The sequence below is a fragment of the Phocoena sinus genome, chromosome 14, assembly GCF_008692025.1.
Source record: "Phocoena sinus isolate mPhoSin1 chromosome 14, mPhoSin1.pri, whole genome shotgun sequence".
Classification (NCBI taxonomy): domain Eukaryota; kingdom Metazoa; phylum Chordata; class Mammalia; order Artiodactyla; family Phocoenidae; genus Phocoena; species Phocoena sinus.
Window position 1 is genome coordinate 46,238,081 of NC_045776.1, and position 24,230 is coordinate 46,262,310.

At 41.0% G+C, this 24,230-nt stretch overlaps 1 protein-coding gene across 3 annotated transcripts in view; it reads left to right on the top strand.

The window, feature by feature from the left end:
- CDH2 (cadherin 2) overlaps positions 1 to 24,230 on the top strand; it is a 214,774-nt gene that overhangs the window by 167,433 nt on the left and 23,111 nt on the right. For all 3 annotated transcript variants that reach the window (XM_032602880.1, XM_032602881.1, XM_032602882.1), the window contains 7 exons: positions 4,372 to 4,509; positions 5,189 to 5,374; positions 7,884 to 8,137; positions 9,558 to 9,700; positions 12,544 to 12,777; positions 13,078 to 13,311; positions 15,269 to 15,408. In XM_032602880.1, coding sequence (XP_032458771.1) covers positions 4,372 to 4,509; positions 5,189 to 5,374; positions 7,884 to 8,137; positions 9,558 to 9,700; positions 12,544 to 12,777; positions 13,078 to 13,311; positions 15,269 to 15,408 — 1,329 coding nt within the window. The remainder of the gene's footprint in view (positions 1 to 4,371; positions 4,510 to 5,188; positions 5,375 to 7,883; positions 8,138 to 9,557; positions 9,701 to 12,543; positions 12,778 to 13,077; positions 13,312 to 15,268; positions 15,409 to 24,230) is intronic.

A 24,230-nucleotide genomic window follows, 5' to 3' on the forward strand; every position in this document is an offset into this window, starting at 1 on the left:
TGGCTTTCCGCCTCCTTCCCCCACTCAGGATTCCCTCAGGCCGTGCCTATATTCCCACTTGCTTGGAGGGCACTCATATAGCGCAACAATTAATGGTACAGACTCTGGACTCAGAGAGACCTGGATTCAAATCTTTTCTCAGCCGCTTATGACTCGGTGTCAATGGGCAGAGCTTCCCTGGCTCCCTAAGCCTTGGTTTCCTCCTCTGTAAAATGGGGATGAAAACAGTCCACCTGCCTTATAGGTTTACTTTGAGGACTAAATGAGACACAATGTATAGTGTGGCTCATAGTTAGTGCTCCTTTGCAATAAATGTTATTTTTTTATTATCAAGGCCCTTAGAACAATGCCCCGGTATACAGCAACCATTCAAAAAAAATGTTTTAGCCCACAAACTTACAAGGTAGATAGCACTGTCAGCCCCATTTCACAGATGAGGGAACTGGGGCTTTGCATTTAAGAATTTGAACGGGGTCACGAACCTGCACTTCCCTCCCAAGTTCTCAGACATTATTACTTACTTGTCCATCCTTGAACTCAGTGCATCTTTTCAAAAGCAAACCTATCATCTCCCTAGATCTGTGCTTCCTGAGGAATTTTCTATTTCATGTGATCAGTGTGCCACCTCCCCAGTTTCCCAAGATCATGGTCTATACCTCCCTTTCCTGTGCCCTGCCTTCCATCCACTGATTGATTTAGCCGTCAAGTTCCTCTCAGTCTACCCCCAAAATGCGTCTTGCATTCATTCCTCCCTCCAGGTTTGGAGGACTGGTTGAAGGCACCCTACGAAAGCTTCCTCCCATCACTTCTTCCTACTCTCACTATGGTTGCATTGCACATTTGGCCCTGTGACCCATTCATATTTGTCTCTTTCACTTAATGGCAGCAAAGCCATCTCTGGTTTTGTTCATTATTTTGTCCGGGTAAGCACTACACTGCCTGGCACCTAGTAGACACTCATTAAATGTGTGCCAAATGGATGACTGACTGTTCTCACCTCTTCGTTCACCTAGAGCACTCTAGTTCAGGGCTCTAGTTTCAAAAGTACGGCACACAAGTATAATGGTTTTAACTGATACACGTAGGGAAGCCTCTGGGGAAAACCAGGGACCAAAAGTCTTTTAGATGCTACTCCATCAAGTAGAGACTGCCCGAGCACAGGCATTGTATTGTGTTTAGTTTTAGAGTTATATTTATGGCAAGTGATGCTACTTTTCCATTTACAGTACTTTTACAATAAATTGTTTTTTAAAAGGGAGTTCACGTCAAGATAAATAGTAAGTGACTCATGGTGTAGAAATACGAGGATATAGCAGAATTGGGAAGATGGTATATGAATCAGTTTAGCGGTTTGGGAAACAGTGAGCTAGTTTACGCTCCCAGTATATATGTTTTAATGAATAAATGATAGCTAGCCATGTAAATAAGGAGATGGTTTTTCCCAAACCTGAAGTGATTTTTATAATATAATGCAAGGCCCAAGGTTTCCCATACATTCATCCACCAGCTACAGATTCAAAAGCATTTGTCCCTTGCTTATGCTGTGTCGGGCATTACGCTATATGCCAGGGACATAAACGTCTGCAAAGCGATGACCCTGGGGAGGGGTGTGGGCATGTGTGTATGTAGCCGGGGAGGACAGACAGATGGACTGATAACAGCCTCAGAAACTAGAAACAGTGATAGAGGTGTGTCCTGAGTAGGCAAACAGCTCTTCCTCAAGGACTTTCAGAAGTCATCTCTGAGGTGACTTTAAGCTTCGTGTTTGCTAGGCTCAGATAAAGGGGGAAGGGTATTCTGGGCCAGGGTTTCTCAACCTTGGCTCTGTTGACATTTTGGACAGGATAAGTCTCTGTTGTGGGAGCCTGTCCTGTGCATCGTAGGTGTTTAGTAGCGTCTGTGGTCTCTACCCATTAGACGTCAGTAGCACTACCCGGTTGTGACAACCAGAAATGTCTCAGGTTATTGACAAATATCCCCTGGGGGAGATGTAGGGCAAAATCGCTCCAGTTAAGAACCACTGATTCAGGCCGAGGAAAATGCCAAATGCAGTGGCGCAGGGATGCGATAGGCATTTGAAGATAAATACAAACAGCTCAAGGTATGGGGTCAGTGAATGGAAGGTGAGAGCTTTGGTGGGAAAGGTGAGTCACAGACATGGAAGGATTGACAGCAAGCAGAGGGGTTGAGACTTTGTCCTTTCTAGAACAGAAAGCAAGGAAATGTTTTTAAGCAAAGCCCCCTTGATCAGATGCGAAACTATGAGGGTGGGAAGTCAAATTCTTATGAAATCTAAATGTCAGTCATTCAGAACCAGATGCCAAGTAACTAAATTAGGCAAGAAGCTCTAAATAGTTCAGTTGTCTAAAACATAGACTGCGATGACTTCCTTACTAAATGTAAAAGCATTTTTACCAATCAGGCACTTAAAATTGGAGATTATATTATTTACCAAGTTGGTATTTTTCTTTACTCGAAGAAACACTGCATTTTAGAAATAACAATGTTCTTTTGTAACTTAGATATCTGAAGACTTGCTTGAAGCAATAGGAAATTTCAGGTATTAGCTACTGATCCCAATATTTCAGCTCAGTGGAAAACGGTACATATTATGCTTATATAATTCTGAAGATCACTGTAAAGTAGACATTAACAAAGAACCATATCTCCAGATAATACCTATGTACATTTTTTATCTTCTGTAAAAAATTCCATTTTTTTCTTTTTTGAGAATGTTCATCTGTTTGTGCAAATAGCAGCCAACAAAAATGGCATTTCAAAGTCATAACAAATTTTTATTTTTCATGATTTTCAGCTGGGAGGCTGAATTGAATGCCCTACAAAATTCTCTTGTTAACTGTGAGAGCATTAAGCCGAAATGACACTCTTGATTGGGAATGGAAATCATTGAGAAATATTTTAGCCTGTGTAAGCATTATGGTGAGGGGTTATGGGTTAAGAAAAGTTTAAATGGCTCAACCAACACTATTCCTTTGTTTCTTTTTTTTTTTTCCAATCAAAAAAGTGGGTGTTTTTTTTGGAAGACAAAGGAAAAGGAACTGAAATAACTGCTAGAGATTGGCGTCTTGGTGGACAGACACTAAAAATTGAATGTGTGAGGTTTGACTTTCCCTCCTACCCCTTTCTTTGCCTTTTGCCTTTCCCACTAACAACTAAAGCAAAAGCTACAATTTGTGTCTGTTCTCTCTAAGCTGCAGAAATCCCTCAAGAGTGGCCATTCATAATGTTGGCTATATTTAGAATTAGAGAAAACTACTCGTTGCAGTGACTGTTTATTTTTGTATGAAGAAGTGAGTTTTGTTGTTCAGGATGTTTTAACATGTTTCAATGATCTATGTTTTTTATCTGTGCCAATTTCCACAGAGATTTCTAATGACTTCAGGTATTTGTTTTGTTTAGGTTTTCCTAATACAGAACTTCATCAACTAGTGCTGTAGACATTTCAGACGATCTCAAGATTTTTCTCTTAGACACATTACAGCTGAATAGGGCTCCCCTTTAAAAACTTCAGTCTGGAATTTGAAGGCAGTGATGCCTATCTGATATTAACCATCTATATGAAAATGTATCCGTATTCATTATAGGTCTGTGGACCCAATGAGTGTTATGCCCAAATAGCAGTCCACTGAGTGTGCAACTATTAAATGCCTACTGTGTTACAAAATGAAGGATATAGACACAAACCCTAATAGCAGTCCACTGAGTATGCAACTATTAAATGCCTACTGTGTTACAAAATGAAGGATATAGACACAAACCCTTTATTCTGGTTTTGACTTCATTTAACAATGTCTCTCTCCTCTATAGTTGTAAATAGTATACACTAATGGAAGTTCGGAGAAAATTACGGTATCAACCTTGGTATAATAGAAGGAACATCTTTAAGGATATATAAAAGGAAAGCATATATACTTTATGAATTATATATGCTTTCTTCTCTCTCAAGTTTCTTTATTGTGTTCAGTATCCTAAACCGAGTAGAAATTAACGTATGAGAAAGTAAATACAAACCACATGACTTGAATGCTTGATGACAAAGTTGTGAAGTTCAGAAGAAAAAGAAAGGTTGAGACCAGATGGAAGTTTCAGCTTCGCAGTGAATTTCACACATCTGCCACGCTTTCCTTTCCGCCAGTAGAGGCGAAAACATATAGTTAAATCTCTCTAGACAAGGACCAGACCTGTGCTTCACAAGTTAAAGTAAACTCCACTTGGGAAATTTTGAGTCCTGTTAATCAGGGTGAATAATGCTGTGCTTTCCGTGTGTAATCAAGAGCCATTTACAGAACAACTGTTACGTCTTCTTGAGGAATTCGTTTCATTTAAGTTGTTATCTTTATGTCTTTTTAGAAAGTGCAACAGTATACGTTAATAATTCAAGCTACAGACATGGAAGGCAATCCCACATATGGCCTCTCAAACACAGCCACGGCTGTCATCACGGTGACAGATGTCAATGACAATCCTCCAGAGTTTACTGCCATGACAGTAAGTACAGACTGTCACTCACAGAAGTCTAGGCCTGTGGTCCATTACTGAGAAGTTTTGTCATGAATAATAAATGCGTTAAAACAGAGCTGGAACTTGCTTCTCATTCTTCTCATTGTAGAATGGCTACTGACTCCTAAGTTTCCTGTCACTTACACCAGGGTTTTAAATAAGGCACCGAAGTAATTTGTTTTTCCGTTCTCTCCAAGTCCACTGATAAAGTTGTTAAAACATGCTGCCTGGAAGAAATGCCCTAAAAAGACTTCATGCTGTTATAACAAAATATTCATGAATATCTTCAGGTGCACGAACCACATGACTGATAGATGCTACTTTGTCAGCATATAATTATGATCTCTTGAGTAAAATGATTTCCCTCAGACAAGTCCTTTACTCCTGCCCACTCCCCCGCACCCAGATACTCACCGAAGGACGCTAATTTAATATTAATGAAACTGTAACATAATTTCAAAAAAAAAAATTTGAGGGCCGAAAAAAGTTATAGTGTTTTTAAAGTCAAACATAAATGCTGTGATTACCTGCATTACTAATCTCCTCGTTTAGTGTGGATAATAAAGATTTAATGGGGTGGTAAAATCAGGGCAGTGTGGTCATCAAGACACACTGTCCTTCAGCGGCGCCTGTCACTCCTCTGACTGAGCTTTGTCTTTTCTTATAGTTCTATGGCGAAGTCCCTGAAAACAGGGTAGATATCATAGTTGCTAATCTAACTGTGACAGACAAGGATCAGCCCCACACGCCAGCCTGGAACGCCGTCTACAGAATCAGCGGCGGGGACCCCGCCGGGCGCTTTGCCATTCAAACCGACCCCAACAGTAACGATGGCTTAGTCACCGTAGTAAAAGTAAGTGCGATGGTCTCTCTGATGGCGACTCTGCAGCAACCCATATATGCCACCTACCCCTTAGTTTGTTATTGAATCTCAGGACTTTTTTCTTTTGAACATCTCTGAATCTGAGTTAATGTATTTGGAGGAGTCACGTTTGTTATTTTTCACTTATGCCGAGGCCAACATAGATAGTCTCACTTTATCCCTGGAATATGATTGTGTTTCAGGTCATTGGGGAGTTTTAACAGTGAAGACAGGACAGCCCTCAACAGTGCTGTCAGTGCCATGGATATGTTAGTGATATGTTACATCATGGATTTTTGATGGCCAATTGATAGCTATTAAGAAGGATGCCCCACACGTACTATTCTTATGTCTACAGGTTGCTATTAGAGTATTGGCTCAGGGAACAAACCAGAAAATATCACAGACGTAATACAGGGTGAGTGTAGGCAAGGAGAGGGCCTACGCTCTTAAAAGGTTTCGAATTTACATTGCTGTTTTTTCTCTTTTTTTTTAAGTATTAGCTTGCATTTCCTTTTGTGTTTTTTTTTAATTTTTTTAATTTTTTATTTAATTTTGGCTGCATTGGGTCTTTGTTGCTGCACGTGGGCTTTCTCCAGTTGCAGCGAGCGGGGGCCACTCCCTGCCATGGCGCGCGGGCTTCTCCACGATGGGTGGCGTCCCCCATCGTGGAGCACGGGCTCCAGGCGCACTGGCCCCAGCAGTTGTGGCTCGCGGGCTCTAGAGCACAGGCTCAGTAGTGGTGCACGGGCTTAGTCGCTCTGCGGCATGTGGGATCTTCCCAGACCAGGGCTCGAGCCCGCGTCCCCTGCATTGGCAGGCAGAGGTCAACTACTGTGCCACCAGGGAAGTCTCTACATTGATGTTTTTAAGTGCTATTTTCAAGACTTTAAGAAATTGGTCCTTCTGATCCTTAATTGTCAAAAAATAAATAAAACAAAGCTGAGCGCCGGAAGTAAAAGGGATGTTAACTTCAAGGTTAACAAGTAGATGGTACTAACGGATGCAAGAGCTCTTTGAAGCGATCATCTCTTTTTAGCCACCCAGGGAAGAGAGCTGCTTCTTTGCCTCGCATCCGAACATTCTTGATTCGTAAGGGAACCTGAATGTTGGTCTTACAGAGAAAGGTGTACTAAGGGTTCCGTTGCCAAGAATGTTATACGTGCATGAGTAGAATGGTAATCTCCCCCTTGAGGTGGGAGTGGGAAATTCTCTGAACACAGCATAGTGAGTGACAGCACCACCTCTCTGTGTTCGAATCCCAGCTCTGCCCTTTGTAGTGGAGACAACATGGCAGGTTTTTTAAGCCTCAGGTTCTTACACAGACAGTGAGGAGATAACTGGTACCTAAGTCTCAATGTTGTTCTGCGGGATAAATAAGCTTAATACCCATTAAACGTCTTAGCAAAAGTAAATGTTGTCAGGGATGTTTCATGGCGCTAATGCGCTTACTCAAAAGAATTGTCTTCTTTCCTGGCTTCTTTACCGTCTTGCTGAAAATAATTCAGAAAGGGAAGTTGAACTGGGGATTGTAGAGTGAGAGGGAAGAAACTCTGAAGAGTTGAGGAGGTGGTCTAGGTGAAGAAACTGGTGTGGTCTGTGCTAATATCGTGGCTTTCTCGTAGCTGCTGCCCTTGGTCCTTCTTAGACTCTCCAGGACGGCATGAGAGCTCTCCAAGCTCTTTTTTTCATACTGTTACGCACAGTAATGCTTACCTGCACCTCAGCTAGAAGATGATCAGGGAAATTAAGAGGGAAAGTCCAGTCTGGTCCCTTGACTCCTGGTAACTTTTCTATTGACAATGGGATTCAGTGGAACTCTGGAAGTTAATATTTGCATTAAGGTTATTTGCTCATTGCCTTTATCTAGAGTGGCATTCTTAGATTTGGGATTTGTACAGACCAGTAAAATCCCCAAAATTATTTTGGAAAACAGCCAGAAAAAATAAAGTTTTTAGTTTGCTAACTAAGGAAAAAATAAAAGTCCTTCTACCTACAAACACTACTGTTTATTTAAGGTGTATATGTGTGTGTACTCTAAAATGTATACTTCAAATTATGAATGATACTTTTAAATAGAGTAAGTTTAGCTTTATGAGGAAAAAAAAAAATCACATTTTCTAGTTTTCGTTTTGTCCACTTCATCACAGACTGGTAAAAGCTTTTCCGGATGAGGAGTGGTCTTTGTACCAATGTTTGAGAGTACAATCTACACCATCGTGTTCTCACTTGATCCCAGATTATTTAGTATTTTTTTTATTTTTGGTCAACAGTGCTGTTCTTAAGAATAACTCGGTTGTTAGATGTAGCTAAATAAATACAGCGTGCAATAGTAATAAGCATTATTTTGTGAACATAAATCTGTGAAATGCCCAAGATATATAAATATCTTATATTTAGAAATGGAGTTGCTAGAAGGATAAACTGCAGAACGCAAATATTCTTATTTCCTGCAAAAATATGGTTTCTCCTTTAAAAAAATTTTTTTTTATTTTTCCAGCCAATCGACTTTGAAACAAATAGGATGTATGTCCTTACTGTCGCTGCAGAAAATCAAGTGCCATTAGCCAAGGGTATTCAGCACCCACCTCAGTCAACTGCAACTGTGTCTGTCACAGTTATTGATGTGAATGAAAACCCTTATTTTGCCCCAAATCCTAAGATCATTCGCCAAGAGGAAGGTCTTCACTCCGGTACCATGTTAACAACGTTCACTGCTCAGGACCCAGATCGATATATGCAGCAAAATATTAGGTATCAAATGCCATTTTGTAATTTACGTTCTGTTCTATGCTGTGCACAAAATCTATTCGCCATCTGAGTGAGAAATTTTCATTAGCACCCAAACTCCTTATTATGAGATTATTTTTAATTCTTTGATGAAGTTTCTTCAGTGGACCCATGAGTGTATTATGTCGGAAATATAAGATGGATCTACTCATGTATTATTTAAAGAAATAAGTTTTCAGCCTCTTTTCTCCTGTCCTCTTTCCTTTTTTAAAATCTTTAGTAATAATTTAACCTGTGCTTTTATGCCAACCATCACATAAAGTTTCTCCTGTGAGTAAATAGGGGAGTCTCAGAAGCTTATAACATTTATCTCTTCCCCACACATCAGGAAGAAAAGAAAACTCATGCCAACACCAAGATATAAGAGCTAATTATCTTCATCCCTCACCTGTACAGTGGTTATAGGACTTACAAAACATATCTGTAAAGATTTCCAGCCTCAGCAAAGTCTAATTTATCCTTCCTAATGAGGGAGTAGATGGTTGGCAGAGCATACTCCACATGACTATTATCCATCGCTGGTGATGGTAATTTTTAAAATTAGCTCATATTTTATTTAACTTCTTTCAGAACTGTTGCTAACAGATAAATAACTGCGTATCTCCTTCATTTCTCTATACATTGGAATCAAGATAGAGAAATAGCTAGTGAATAGGTATCCTGGACTCCTGCAGATTTTTACCTCTCAAAACATAGGATATGTTTTCCAATTCGTCTATTGGTTTCCCAAGCTTGAAAAGCTTACCCCCACGCCAAATAAAAAAGGAGGTTAAGCTGATACAGATAAATCTGCTCAGACCATGGGACTTGCCTTGAAGGGTGTAGTTCTGAGGCTTGGCCCAGGTGGGGAGATCCTAGAAGGAATGGGAATTGGTGGGCGGGGGGAGGTCCTCCCCACTGTGACCACATCTCCACCATGATAAGGTGGTAAACGTTTTAGGAGTGTTCTGTGATAGAAAATTCAACTTCTATGAAAATTTCTCTTAAGCCCTATACATTAGGGCTCCTGCGCGCTTAGAAGATATATTTGAGCTATTTTTTCTGCACGGTTGCTATCCTATGAACTAGATAACAGCTTAAAATCAGATCTGTCAAATCCCCCTTAACCCCAAACTGCAGTAGGGAGACTGGGCTCCTGGTCTTTCCCCTGGAACACCTCTGCAATGTTTCCTGTGCGCCTGCCCATGCAGCACACAACCGTCATGTACCTCCCCAAACCACTGCCACAGAAATTCTTTCCCGCGTTACGGCTGCATGTCCAACCATCATCTACAAAAATGCAAGTTAACGCACCGGTTTCACCTGGGACTGAACCTGAAAAATAGGCTTTATTTTTTAAGTGTCATGTCAAAAATATTAAATGTATTGTGCTTTCATTTTGTAGATACACAAAATTATCTGATCCTGCCAACTGGCTAAAAATAGATCCTGTGAATGGGCAGATAACTACAATTGCTGTTTTGGACAGAGAATCTCCAAATGTGAAAAATAATATATATAACGCTACTTTCCTTGCTTCTGACAATGGTACGTAATTAAATATAGTCACTGTATTATCCTGGATGTTGTTAAGAGCGTAGAGCCTTATCACAAATGCATCATCAGGAAATGAAGTTTTCTACAAAACCCAATTGTCTAGAAAACTGACCTTCATTCTTCTAAGGCCCCAATTTCTATTTTCCATTTCCACTGGGCTTTCTGTGATACATTCCCTGTCTTCTATAATGAATGTTCCCAATGTCCTTATACCCTCCGTGGTCACCTAGTATTGTGATCACAAGCCTTTGTGGTTTTTCTGCCCTGCTGCACCTTGATGCCTCTGTGGCCCAGACACAGTGGTTTTTGAGGTGGTCTTTTTATATTTCTTCTAGTCAATGTGTTTGTTGCCGTCAGTTTGTCTGTATCTAGCATTTTTTCTAATTCTCTACCTCTAGTCTGCCACAGGCTAGGAAACTCTAAATTTCATGCCTAAATTGAAATAATTGAGTACTTGAGCTTTAGTGTGTTGGTTTTGAAAAACATAAACTTATAGTTTAGCATCTTTTTTATTTCTGGGTCTCTGCTGGATTCTAAATGGCTGATATTAATAGAGAGCACTTTTTTTTAGATATGTAAGATGAAAATGACTCACGTTAAACTGGAGTCGGACTTGTTTCAGCTCTCAATATGACATGGTTTAAGAGTGAAGCTTTGAAGTTCCACCTGACCCCCAGGGTCCAGACTCCAGTTCTATCATTTTCTAACTGCAGGACTGGCAACAAGGTTTTAAATCTGTCCATTTCCTTTTTCTGTTAAATAGGGATAATGGTAGCAGTATATAACTCATAGCGTACAGGGGAAGATAACAAGGCTTATACATGTAAAGGTTTTAAAACAGTGCCTGGCACAAACTAAACACTCAAATAAACATTTCTATATGTGTTAATAGTTTTAAAACTGAATCATGACCATCTTCTAAAATCATTTTAATGTTGGACTATGAATGTTAGCATCTAATAAAAATAGTAGGCTTTTCTATTTGGTGGCTGAGATATGCAGTTTGAAAAACGTTGCATATCAACATTTTTGATGAGAACAGTTTCAAAGAACCTTTCCAAATCCTGTATAATAAGATTCAATGAGATCATTATCTGTCAGAAATCTACAAGGTGACAGGGCCAAAGCAATATTTCTTATACTTTCTAATATGAGACCTACTGTTCAAATATTTAGAATTGAAACTTGGCAGGAACCTCTTTTGCCATTTCACATCAAAGCACAGCATTCGTGTGTGTTGTATCTTGTCTCGCCAGATGTAAGTGGTAGCTTTCTCCACAGTGAAACTTAAAGTAATATATCTTGCACCATTATGTTGAGATTTAAAGAGCTATAAAATTATATGTATATATGTTGGTTGTGAGTTACAACCAGATTTTTCATTCACCAAGGTGGATTGTTTTCTACTTGAAAGAGCGTTTGATACAAGAGAGAAGTGAGCAGTTAAATCTGTGTAGCTGTGATGCTTTGCAAATGCACTTGACTTTAAATCACAAGACTGGATTTAGAGCCCTAGTTCTGCTCCTTAATAATTGGACAAGCTGTTATAATCTCTGTGCCTTTGTTTCCTTATTAATTGTTGTTTTTGCTGCTTGCTATTCTGTGAAGTTGTTATGGCAGTCAAATAATATTAAATGTGAAGCTAACTCAAACTACAAAGAATCGTAGTGGTTCTGGTGCTATTAGAATATGGTGAACAGCCATCCTACTGCTCCACCTTAAACTCCCTGCTCTCAGAGCCACCCATACTCCTTAGAGAGGTCCGTGGAGATTTCTCCTTGTCCCCTCCTGAGGAGTGTATGTGTGCACCTTCCTAGTTTCATGACCTTGGGCAGGTCACTTAAACCTCTGGGTTTCCATATTCAGGCTTATTTAGAAAATTCCTATATTTCTATTATATTAGATTTATATAATATATATAAATTATATAATTAAATGTAATTGTCTTATATATTTGATATAATGTTTATATAATAATGTTTTCATTACATTTTTTATATTTGTTATATATTTATTTATAAATATTTATAACACAGCAGAGTCCAAATCAGCAGTCTAAATTTTCACAAGTGGTAAGTACAGAGACCGCATTTTATAGTGGAATGAGAATGGATTTGGGGTCAGGCAGACGAGTCTTTACTAGCAACCCTACCACTTCTAAGAGGGTGCGACTGTGACCAGTTTACAGAAACTTCGGTGCCTATCTGTTTAAACCTACTTCGTAGGATGACAATGAAATAACGTATAGGGAGCAACCTAATACTTTCTCAAGGAAGTAGTTGGTTGATCAGTAAATAACATGTCTCTTCTCCATGGGCTCCTCCCCAAGATGAGGTCTGTGGGTCCATATCACTTGTCTGTAGACTGTTTCGATATTTCAGAGCAGTGTCTGAGCTTGAAAAGCATTCTTGGGTTCTTTTGTGCACACGGCTTGGTTCTCCCTCAAAGAGTAGGGCCCATGAGATCATGAGCCCGGGGTTCTGCTTCTCTTACAATCCCCGGTGCCTAGAGGAGCGCGATGTGCACGGGGCCCAGAGTAAGGACGGCGAGGGCGCCGGATCACCCTTGGCCGGGCCAGGGGCGTGCGCATGCGCCTTGTTACCGCCCCTCAGCGCCCGCGGCCCCAGCGGGGGCAGCACAGGGTCATCCTGCAAAAGAGGCATGAAGTGGCCTTGTACCGAAAACAGTCTGCCGAGATGCTGTGGCAACTACATTCTTCCAAGGTTACGCAGTGATAGGGGCAAGCAGGCTGGAAACTTAGAGTTTCATCGTAAGTGAGTCTCAAGGGAAAGAATTGTTCAGCGTCGGTTTGTGGTTTTTTTCTCCCTTTTAAGGAATCCCTCCTATGAGTGGAACAGGAACGCTGCAGATCTATTTACTTGATATTAATGACAATGCCCCTCAAGTGCTACCTCAAGAGGCAGAGACTTGCGAAACTCCGGACCCCAATTCAATTAACATCACGGCACTTGACTATGACATTGATCCAAACGCTGGACCATTTGCTTTTGATCTTCCTTTGTCTCCAGTGACTATTAAGAGAAATTGGACCATCACTCGGCTTAATGGTGAGAACAGGTTCATTATTTGAATATATGTGCAGTTGAGAGGCTTTGACCTGGCATGAAAAGTTAATTTTAAGTGCTTTATTATCCCCTTAAATGTATTTTAAAAGCTACTTAAAGTTTAAATAAGATATTAGAAGCCCTTAGAGACAAAAAAAAAACAAACAAAACTTGACAGTGCAGGATAGTTGAAAACTGCTTTATATGTACCATTCGGGAGTAATACGTTCTGGAAAATGCCATGTGTTTTTGAATCGTATAATGTATGAACTATCAGACTGTATTTTTCCCTTTTTTGTATAGGTGATTTTGCTCAGCTCAACTTAAAGATAAAATTTCTTGAAGCCGGGATATATGAAGTTCCAATCATAATCACAGATTCGGGTAATCCTCCCAAGTCAAATATTTCCATCCTTCGCGTGAAGGTTTGCCAGTGTGACTCCAACGGGGACTGCACAGATGTGGACAGAATTGTGGGCGCAGGGCTGGGCACGGGCGCCATCATTGCAATCCTGCTTTGCATCATCATCCTGCTCAGTGAGTACTTTCCTCGTCTCTTAGGTGTAATTCTTGTTGCTTCTAGGATGTTCAGCAAAGTAACATTTTATTGTCGCCTTTCATCGTAACCTAACAACTCTCTTCCACCTCTGAGCATTTTCTTGCAGCCACGCCCACTTCAGAATGAGAGAAGCCCTGAGCATCCTTGCAAGCACTTACGTGTTTGCAGCAAACCCAGCCAGCCTACCTCTTTCGTGCCCTGTTGCAGTTTTCTGATGCTGATCGCTTGGGGAGCTGTAGCAAACTCTTTTCATAGAAAAATATTAGACAGTGCTCAGTTGGAGCCCTTCTCTTAGGATTCGAGTCTGAATTCATGGCACGTAGTTGGTGATTTAGGAAAATAAGTGTATTGCTTTCCTCCATATAAAGTGCAGTCAGCAACCTGCTCCAGCCATGCAAGGATCAAGGTATTTGTTTTCGACGGGCTGCATAAAATAGTGAGAGATTGTACTTCATACGGCACATTGGATAATAGAAATGATTGCACAGCTCAATAAACTGTCTGTCTTTAGAGCAAGTCTAGATTAAGGAATTGCTCCTTTTTAAAATACTTTGCAGTCTTTGGTTCAGTGGAATGCAAGGAATTAACCACTGGGAAGTACTTTAGGAGCCACTTGTAAGCATGCAGGTTAAAAGAATAAATTGCCTGGACCCTGTGTTGTATTGTTGAATAGCAGCAGGACTTAGTTTACTGTGCGGTCATGCTATGCACCAATCACTTTCTTGAAAATGTTGGCCATTTCTTTTATGTTTTCTCCATTTGCAAGTGTTCTAGTAATTTAGAATGCTGTCCCTTTTTTTTTTCTAAGCAATTACTGTAGAGGGCTAAGCATTTTTTACTTCCTATGTGGAGACTACTCTCACTATAATTTGAAACCTACATGCTGTACTAATAATCCACTTGGTAGATTTAGCCCTGGAACAATGGCAAATGAGATCATGTATATGGCTTTAAAAGGAGGATATTTACTTTTATGGCCAATAATAAAAATGTGCTCAAATAGAGTCATTAAATCTTTTGCTTCAGGATGTAAACTGATAGCCCCAGATTTTAGAAGGAATGTGCACTAGATGTACACTTAAGGATATGTTTCAGTTTCAACTACCATGGGGCATATACACCAACCTTATCAAGAAAGACTTAGAGCTGATGGATTGTGGCATGAAGAAGTGACTCAAGCCATTTTGAAGGAAAATGAATCAATGCTGATTTTAGCATCAACGCACTGGAAAATTTATGATTCTAATCCTGGCACAGAAGTGTAAAGCATGAACGCCTAATGTTATTTCAGTGCTCAAACTAATCCCCTGGCTTTTTTACCTGAAACATGCAGTGGAATAGGAAACAGAAAAGCACAATAGTGCAGTAGAAGGACCCAGGCCCTTGGGAGTCAAAAATCCTCATGATCAAGTCGCTGATCCAGGTCTAATGTACTACCAAAGGCATCTTGGCCAGCACGTCCCGTCCTTGACAAGTGCCCTTCTCTCTGATTTGGGGAGTAGAATGATGACGGATCAACTGGAATGAAACAGCAATTAAATAACGAGTGACTATTTCACTTACTGTTGTTTGCTGTTCTAAAATTTACAAGCCATTATATTAAGCGTATCCTATCCTCTGGCAAGACAAAGTAAAAGACAGAAATAATTTTTGTCCCCATTTGTAGATGGTAAAACTGAGGACAGACGTCCACTCAGTGAGTTCACAGGGCACCAGTTTGCAGAACCCGGGTCCTCACACTCTAAACCTAGCGCTCAGGGCCTCTGCTTTGTCTTGTCTCTGGTCATGTGAGGCCAGAAATAGGTAACAGAGTAGAAGACGCATTACAAGTTTTCCAGCCATATAAGTATAAATTTTTAATGTTGAAGACTGTGATTAGACAGGTCGAGTTTTTAAAATTACTACACTGTACGTCTTTACTCTCTTTCTGCCTAGTCCTCGTTCTGATGTTTGTAGTATGGATGAAACGTCGGGATAAGGAACGCCAAGCCAAGCAACTTTTAATTGATCCAGAAGACGATGTAAGAGATAATATTTTAAAATACGATGAAGAAGGTGGAGGAGAAGAAGACCAGGTGAGCAATGTTTTAAATCTTTAAATCTCTAAGTGAAATTTTATCATCTTAAAATTAAAGTGGTGGGCTTCCCTGGTGGCGCAGTGGTTGAGAGTCCGCCTGCCGATGCAGGGGATGCGGGTTCGTGCCCCGGTCCGGGAAGATCCCACATGCCGCGGAGTGGCTGGGCCCGTGAGCCATGGCTGCTGAGCCTGCGCGTCCGGAGCCTGTGCTCCGCAACGGGAGAGGCCACAACAGTGAGAAGCCCGCGTACCACAAAACAAAGAAACAAACAACAACAACAAAAAATTAAAGTGGTGGGGAAAATGTTAATACATAGAGTAAAAGAATGGGATCAAGTTTCTTTTCCTTTATCACATTCTCAGACACTTGGTGAATTCTTTCCAGCCTGTGCTGCTTATTGATTTTTTTTTTCCAAAGTGCCAAATGTCATTGTATTTATTTTGTGAGAAGATCATTAACATTGATTCAAGGAGCCCAGGATTTACACCTAATACTAATTATATCCGTACTGATAAAAATGTTTTTCTTTACAGTTTTTCTTCATTGCATATCCAAACTAAAAGTAAAAATAGTTTCTATGTTGGAATTTGGATTTTTATCAGTATGGCAGAAAAAGCACAAGCTATTCATTTCATAAACACTTACCAAGCACATTCAATAATCAGGCACTATTTTAATCATTGGGTAACAGAGGTGGGCAGAGCCAACAAAGATCTGCCCTCAAGAATCTTACTTTTTTTTTCTTTTTGGCCACTCCGCACATGGCTTGTGGGATCTTAGTTCCCCAACCAAGGATTGAACCCGGGCCCTGGCAGGGAAAGTGCTGAGTCCTGACCACTGGACCGCTAGGGAATTCCCAAGAATCTTACATCCTTGAGAATGTAAGAGACAATATCCAGTTCACCTCTGTACCCGTGATGTCTGTCATGGTCCTGGCTTACAGTAGTTGCTTAATAAATGTTGAGCTCCTGACTGGTTATAGAATAACATGCGCTTCTGTGTGTACATAAGGAGCTGCATCCCTGTTCGAGGATGGGAATGACCAATAGGTGGAAAATGAAGAACTTTATCTGCTGGGAAGCAACATTGTAGATATCATTGTAACTAACACTTTCGAGGTCTGTACTACATACCAGGCATTCTGCTAAGCACATTAAATGCTGTTACCTCTTAAATCTTTGAAAGCTGTGTACTGTATTGTGACTATGTCCACTTTTGTGTTAGCAAACAGATAGGGATTGTTGGAGTCTATAAATTCATACAACTAGGAAGTGATAGAAGTAGGATTTGAATCCAGGTCTGTCTGATGATACAGCCTAAACTAACTATATAGTTATCAATATACAGTTCCTTTTGAAATTATCTGGAAGGTATGAGTATAATCCATGAGCAATCCCTGTGAGAGGTATTTCTTAGATACATTGGATAGCTCTCACTTCCATATACTAATGCAAGTGTTGGGGGTAGTAGTCAGGTAAAGAACCCAGAATCCTTGGGTCTGGGATCATTATCAGTAAATTCAAAATACTCTGTCTGCAGAGTATATACGTAGACATTAGTGATAGGACTGTTAACTTGAAAAATTAATTCAAGCAAATTTCTGAACATATGTTCTCTTTCTCTTCTTTACTCCTTTGAGGATATATCGCTTTTTGTTTTACAAAGCACATTCGCACCCATTGTTGTGTTTCATCTTTGTGGCAGTCCATCAGAGTTTTCCATTTTCCATTTGAAAAGGTTTTGTGATTTGCTCTCCAAGTCTGTAACTGGCAGAGTCAGAACTCAAGCCCGAATCTTCCGATTCCTGATTCCATGCTTGGTTTACAATACCTCAATTCTCTCATTTAGAAGAGATGTGTATTTTAAATCTGTTGAAAACTTGACTCATGTGTAAAGCTGTTTTGAATACTGACTAATTAAAGTGGCTCTATAAATATACCCCAGGGTTTCTTGCTTATAAATGTCTTTGGATATTAAAATTCATGTTTGGCTTAATCCCTCATTAATCTGTCCTTTCACTTTCCTGAGCTATGTTCAAGAACAGCAAACATTATACTGATCACATTATCTCATAAATCTTCTTTCAGCATTTTATTTTTCATGTCATTGTGCATAATTTTCTAGGCATAAACCTAAGCCCGACTCAGTGAAGCTTCGGTAAAAATAGTAACAACTAGAAGGACATCAGTCATGACTGGATGCTGCATAGAATCAAGAACCAAGATATTTCACAGCATCCGAGGGTCTGGACCAGGGTACTTGATGTCAGCTGATCTGGCTTTTTCTCTTCCCTTCCAATTCCTTTAAGAAATTATTTAATGAAATTTTATTGTTGTAGTTATTTTAGGAAAGACTTAACTTCCATTACTGACTGTGTCCACTTAGATTGATGCTTGAGATCAAATGGTAAAACTTACCTATTGCAAGATTTATTAAAATTGTTATCAATCTTCAACCTCTTCTTTACCTGACCCGGGAAATTTTCTCTGCTCCCAGATCAACTCTTGGGCACGAATGTGTCGCTTCCTACCCACTTTCTTGATAGTCCAAAGACTCTTCTGGAACTTGCTCTGGATTGACCTCAGTGGCTCATTTCTTTATTGAAAGAGCGCTGGTCTTCCTGTGGCGTCTTCCTGTTGCCTCTTGGTTCTTTGATGGCAGTTTCGTCTAGATCAAGAGCCTCCACCCATTCTCTGATCCTCTTACGATTCCCATTTGCAGTTCTCATTATAGAAAATTGTGACAAAATTAGATAACGGGTTTTTTATTCACTCTAACTTGTACCTCATAATAGCGGAATAAAATATGCAGCATAGGAAGCCTACACCGAAGGTTCTGTCTCCTCTGCCTCTAAAGTGGTTCATGAGATCCATTCACTTTCACCATCATCCAGGCCACTGCCTTCACTTAGGTCAGAAGCATCACTGACCTGCAGCGGCCTCCTCATGAGAGTCCGGTCTCTGGATGCACACCCCATCTGCTCTTTGGAAATTATCAAATCCAAACTCCCTCCTTAGTATGACAGATCTGTGGCCCTGCACCCACCCTTTGGTGGACCCCCAGTTTGTGCGCTAGGTAAAGGGCTATGGGAAGGAGCTGGTGGTGGGTACAGGCTCCCCAAGGATGTGACTCCATCAAGCCTATATCCACTCACGGCCACTAAAGTTTCCTTCAGAGTCGGGGTGATCTGTCCTTTTACCATTGAATGACTCTTCTCACTCTTCCTCCGGGGATAAGAACAGTTATGGGTCTCCTTTCTCCTAGAAAGGGCTTGCTGGTTTCTTTATTTTCATTCAGTTAGATCTCATTGTGTTTTTAGCTATCTTATGTTCTCAGAAATCTGTGATTTAGTAACATACCTGGCTTGTTCTTAGCATTAGAGTGTCAATGATAATCTCATGCTTTTCTCTATCCCAACCAGAAGCAGGCTTCCTCCCTGTTTCAGAGTATAATCACCACTCATGTCAACAAAGCATGTTTCCATTACCCCGGAAGCTCACTGTGTACCCCCCTGTCAGGCAGTATGCCCTGTGTCAAAAGTAACTAGTATTTTTTATTTCCATCACCATAGATGGGCATTACCTGGTTTTGGATTTTATTATAAAAATGGATGTCATACAGTAGGTACTTTTCCTGCCTGGCTTCCTTTACTCGATATTTTATCTGTAAGATTCATCCATGCTACATTTAGAAGTAGTTCATTTCTTGTCATTGCCAAATACCGTTGTGTTGTGAGAATTGACCACATTTTATTTATCCATCCTACTACACTTGGCATTTGAGTTGATCCAGCTGAGTTATTATGAATAAAACTGCTATGAATGTTCTTATGCCTGTGTTTTGGCGCATTTGTGCTGGTATGTGCTCAGGGATTGAATTTCTAGGTCCTAGAATATGCACATAGGTGCAGCCCTCAGTACAATCCTGCCAGTTTTCCGAAGTGATTGTACCAGTTCACACTCCCCCGGCCACAGCGGCATATGAGACTTCCAGTTGCCCTACATCCTCACTAGCCCTTGGGTTTTCTCAGTCTTTCAAAATTTTAGCCACTCTGGTGGTATATGCCTCGTTATGATTTAATTGGGATGTTCCTACTGACTTACTTGCCATTTTGATATCTTCTCTGTGAAGTGTCTGTTCAGCTTATTTGTTTACTTTTCTATTGGGTTGTTTGTCTTTTTCTTATTGATTTGTAGGAGGGCCTTCTATACTATGGATATCAGTTCTTTGTCGGATAAATGTATTATAAATATCTTCCATTCTGTAGCTTGCTTTTTTATTCTCTTAGTGGTACCTTATGATGAAAAGAAGTTTTTAATTTTAATGAAGTCTAATTTATCAGTTTTTTCCATTATGGTTAGTGCATTTATACCTATTTAAGGAAACTTTGTCTCCCTGAGTTAATGAATGCCCCCCCCAAAAAAATCTTGCCTTCTTTTTTATTTTATTTTATTTTATTTTATGTTTTTTTGCGGTACGCGGGCCTCTCACTGTTGTGGCCTCTCCCACTGCGGAGCACAGGCTCCGGACGCGCAGGCTTAGCGGCCATGGCTCACGGGCCCAGCCGCTCCGCGGCATGTGGGATCTTCCCGGACCGGGGCATGAACCCGTGTCCCCTGCATCGGCAGGTGGACTCTCAACCACCGCGCCACCAGGGAAGCCCAATCTTGCCTTCTTGAAGCTTTATGGTTTTACCTATTATATTAAGTCTGTGATCCATCTGTAATGGATTATTCATGTAATATAAGTAAGCCAGAAAGAGAAAAACAAATATCGTATATTAACGCATATTTGTGGAAATCTAGAAAAATGGTACGGATGAACCTATTTGCAGGGCAGGAATAGAGAAGCAGACGTAGAGAACGGACATATGGACACAGAGGGGGAAGGGGGGTGGGACAAATTGGGAGATTAGGTTTGACATAAATACACTACCATGTGTGAAATAGCTAGCTAGTGGGAACCTGCTGTATAGCACAGGGAGCTCAGCTCAGTGCTCTGTGATGACCTAGTTGGGTAGGATGGGGGTGGTGGGAGGTCCAAGAGGGAGAGGATATAGATATACATATAGCTGATTCACTTCATTGTACAGCAGAAACTAACACAGCATTATAAAGCAATTATACTCCAATAAAAAAAAAGATATAGATCAGGGGTCTCTTCTGTTTTCTTCCTAGCTGGCTATCCAGCACTGTTTACTAAAACGATAACCCATCTCCACTGCATTGAAGGGGTTTGTTTGTCATAAAGCAGGTGGTTATACATGTGTGGACCTGTGGGGTGGCTTCCAGATGCTCTGTGCTGTACTAGTTGTCCTATTTGTCTATTCTTAGGCCAATACCATGCTGTTTTCATTACTAGAGCTTTCTAATATATCTCTCTATCTGTTAGGATATTTTCTCCAATAGATTTCATCAAGATTTCTATTTTAAAGTTTTGGATGGACTTTATCATTTACTTTTTTTCCTTAAGAAAAAGAAACACTTTATTTAATACTCTTACTTTCTAAGTGAATTTATGCCAAATGCTTCTCCATGTTCTAAACAAGATGCCATTGCTTTTTAATCTTAAAGTCATAGCCGGTTCCTGAGAAGTTCAGTTTTGTGAAGTATACTGTATACTATTGTCCATAATTCACATGTGGCTCCTGTTAGAAATTCTATTTCTTTGAAGCATGCATTAAGCCTTTTTGGCAACAGACTTTGGCTCATATTTTTTATTGTTTTTTTTTTTTTTGAAGACATTATGTTTTTACAAGAGTGAGCCTCGGAAATGGAACTGGTGCCATGTTACATTCTAGACAAGTTTTGGTCGATTTTTATTACACGTAGCAGGTATTTTACAGAGCATGGGTGTGACCTCCAGATGTGGTTGGAGACTGTGCCATAGGAAGCAGACAGCTTGTCATGATCTGGCTGTGGTCTGCTGGACGTCTCTGCCAGACAGTCTTTCAGAATCATCAGCTTTCAAAGATGGGTAGACCTCAGAGGTCAGTTTAGCTAGTTGGTGGAGGCTTGTGGCTACAGGCAAAGGCAGGTCTGCAGCAGCTGTCGCCAGGAGGCTGTGATGCCTAGCCTAAAGCTGGCTTAGCCAAAATTCTTATTCTTCCCGCCCAGAGGAAGTATCCTTAAGGAGCTAACTGATTAGAAAGAAAACAAAGCAAAACGGTCCTTTACAAGGGAGCCTTTATCTTCCCTGCTGTTGATTAGCATCTCTGTTTAAGTTCCGTGCCAAAACACAGGTTGCTAGTTTCTTTAACAAAATAGCTAAAACTGTAGAGCCTAAGAAAAGAAAAACAAAACAAACAGACCAAAAAAACACCTCCATATCTTTTCTCTTGTCTTGTGGACAGTAGACTTTTCTCGGGTACGTGTGGATATTCTGCTCTGGTTTCCATTGTCATGTGACTAGGTCAGGCCCGTTTCTGAAACTGGCATTAGATGTGTTCTGAACACAACCATTATTTCCTCACAGTGCTGTTGGCAGTTGGACAGACTCAGTATAATGCCCAGTCTCTTTTCAGAGGGTGAGGTCCCTTCTTTATCTGCTTCACTGCCGTGATTGGGGGGCTTTGGGTGTTTATCAAGTCATGTTTAATTATCCTCATTAGTAAATGTCCTTCAGTGCCCTTTTGGTCAGTGGAGCTGCTTGCAGACACTGGATCCCTTTTCACGATCTTTGTATCTGGTTCCTTCCATATCAGAATCACTAATAAAATATGGGTGAATGTACAGTGGAACCGCCTGACAGTTCACTTCTCCTGGAACCCATCCCCTTTTAGCCCCAGGATGGGAAACAGAAACTGTTAGCTTCCTGCTCTCTAAATCTTAGACTTAATTACGGTTACTGTTACATTAAACAGACACACACTGAATGTGTATCATGTTTGCAGTACTCACTAGTGCTGTCTTTAAACAACCCCTGCCTAAACCTCTTGACATGATACAGCTTCATTCTCCATGATAACAGCAGAAGCTATTGCTGGGGGGGGCGGGGTGTGTGTGGTAACCTACGTATTAGGCACGGTACTGAATACCTGTACTAAGTGCTTTATCTCCGTAATTTCATTTGACCCTCCCCCAGTCCAGCAAAGAAGGTCCCCACTGTTAGAAAGTAGTGAAGGTGGGGATTAAATCCCAGCAGGCCTGAGCCCAAAGAAGATGGTACCTTCATCGGCAAAGCTGAAGCTCAGCCTAGCAATGAAAACAGTGCCTTGCACAATGTCATCTGAATTTATCCGAAGAAGGCCGTCCCCTCCTTGAAGTAGGCTCCAGGATCTACAGTGGTTTTCTCTGCTCCTAAAATTTAACTTGGGAAGATTTTCCGTTCCCGAGGCCTTGGGCTGTTCGGGGGCTCTGGGTCTATGGAAGAAGGTGCTGCTACGCACGTTCAGAAGTTTCTCCAGTGACAGTCAGTGGATGCCGGGAGCCTTAGGACAACAGCTGGTGGTTCAGGGGAACAAGGGTAGCGGTAAGGGAGCAGGCTTGTCATCTGCACACGCAGAGTCAACTCGTTTGAGATTAACTCTGACGCTGGTCAGAGCTGATCCGGACGGAAAGCGTGAATAGCTGCATGAAGACGCCACTCTCTGGGTCACTCTTGGGTTCTCAGCCCTTGTTATCCACTGGGTACCACTCTGAATTCCCATACCTACTGCTGCTGTCGAGCATAGCCTCACAATTGGCTAAGAAGCTGTTTGCTCTCAGTCTCTTGCCCCAAGGCCCAGCACCTCTTGGGTTCAGCAGGCTTCACATTCCAGGCCGATGGGGACTCTCGGAATGCCCAAATTTGGTTCCTGAAGTCTTCGAGACATGCTCTGGGCTAGTGTCTTTTGCACTAGAGATGGTGCTGAGCTCTCTGAGAAGGTACCTGCTACCAGCCCTGATGGTTTGGGGCTATGTCAGAAAGCTGGATTCTGGATCACTTGAAAGTCACAGTTCAGACACAGGGGGTCTGTTCATGAAAAGCCCGCAGCTGTGTTTTATTCAGCTGGCAGAGTTTAAAAACCGACAAAAATTCACATAAAAGGATTCTGGCTCTTCCTGTCCTCTCAAAAAATGGAAAGATGGCCTGCATTCTGACATGGCAGTGATCGTTGGAAACTAAACAGAGACGTCTTCTTTAAGCAGCAAGCGCGTCCCAGTAATTGTTGGTTTCCTTTTTTCCATACCAGGCCAGCTTTATGGATTTATGTTATCAGCTTATCCTTTGTAGATACCCCTTTTCGCAGACTCTGATTCAATTATATAATAGTTATTATGCTTTGGATGAACAAAACCAAATTCCTATGGGAAGAAGGTACTACAGTGCTCTGAAACCATGGGATAGTTTCCTGTAGTACTGGTTTTTGAAAAAGAGAAAGAAAGAAAGAGAATTAGCCACAAATATATTTAGGCAGATCTCTTAGTTAAAATAGGCTAGCTGCTCTAACAAGCTCTAAGATTTCAGTGACCTAAGCCTCATTGAAGTTTATTTCTTGCTTACTTGGCCGTAATTGGGTTTCGAGTCATGGGAGTTTGGAATGGAGACAGAAAGTTTGTGCCATTCCATGTGGTCGCTCAGAGTGCCAGTGACTCCCCCATCTTCCACATGTGGCTTCCAAGGTCACCCTAGCCATACATACATGTGTCACTGGGTGACAGAAGGGCAGGAGGAATGATTTGTGGGAGATTTTCATGGGCCAGGCCAGGAAATGAGACACATCACTTCCACTCCTGCCTTGAGAGAAGAATAAATGGGTTTGGTGACCAGCTGGAAGGCTCTAGCCACCCTGGTTAGGTACCTGAGTTTAGAGAATCTTTCTGAGGTTCTGTGAGAAC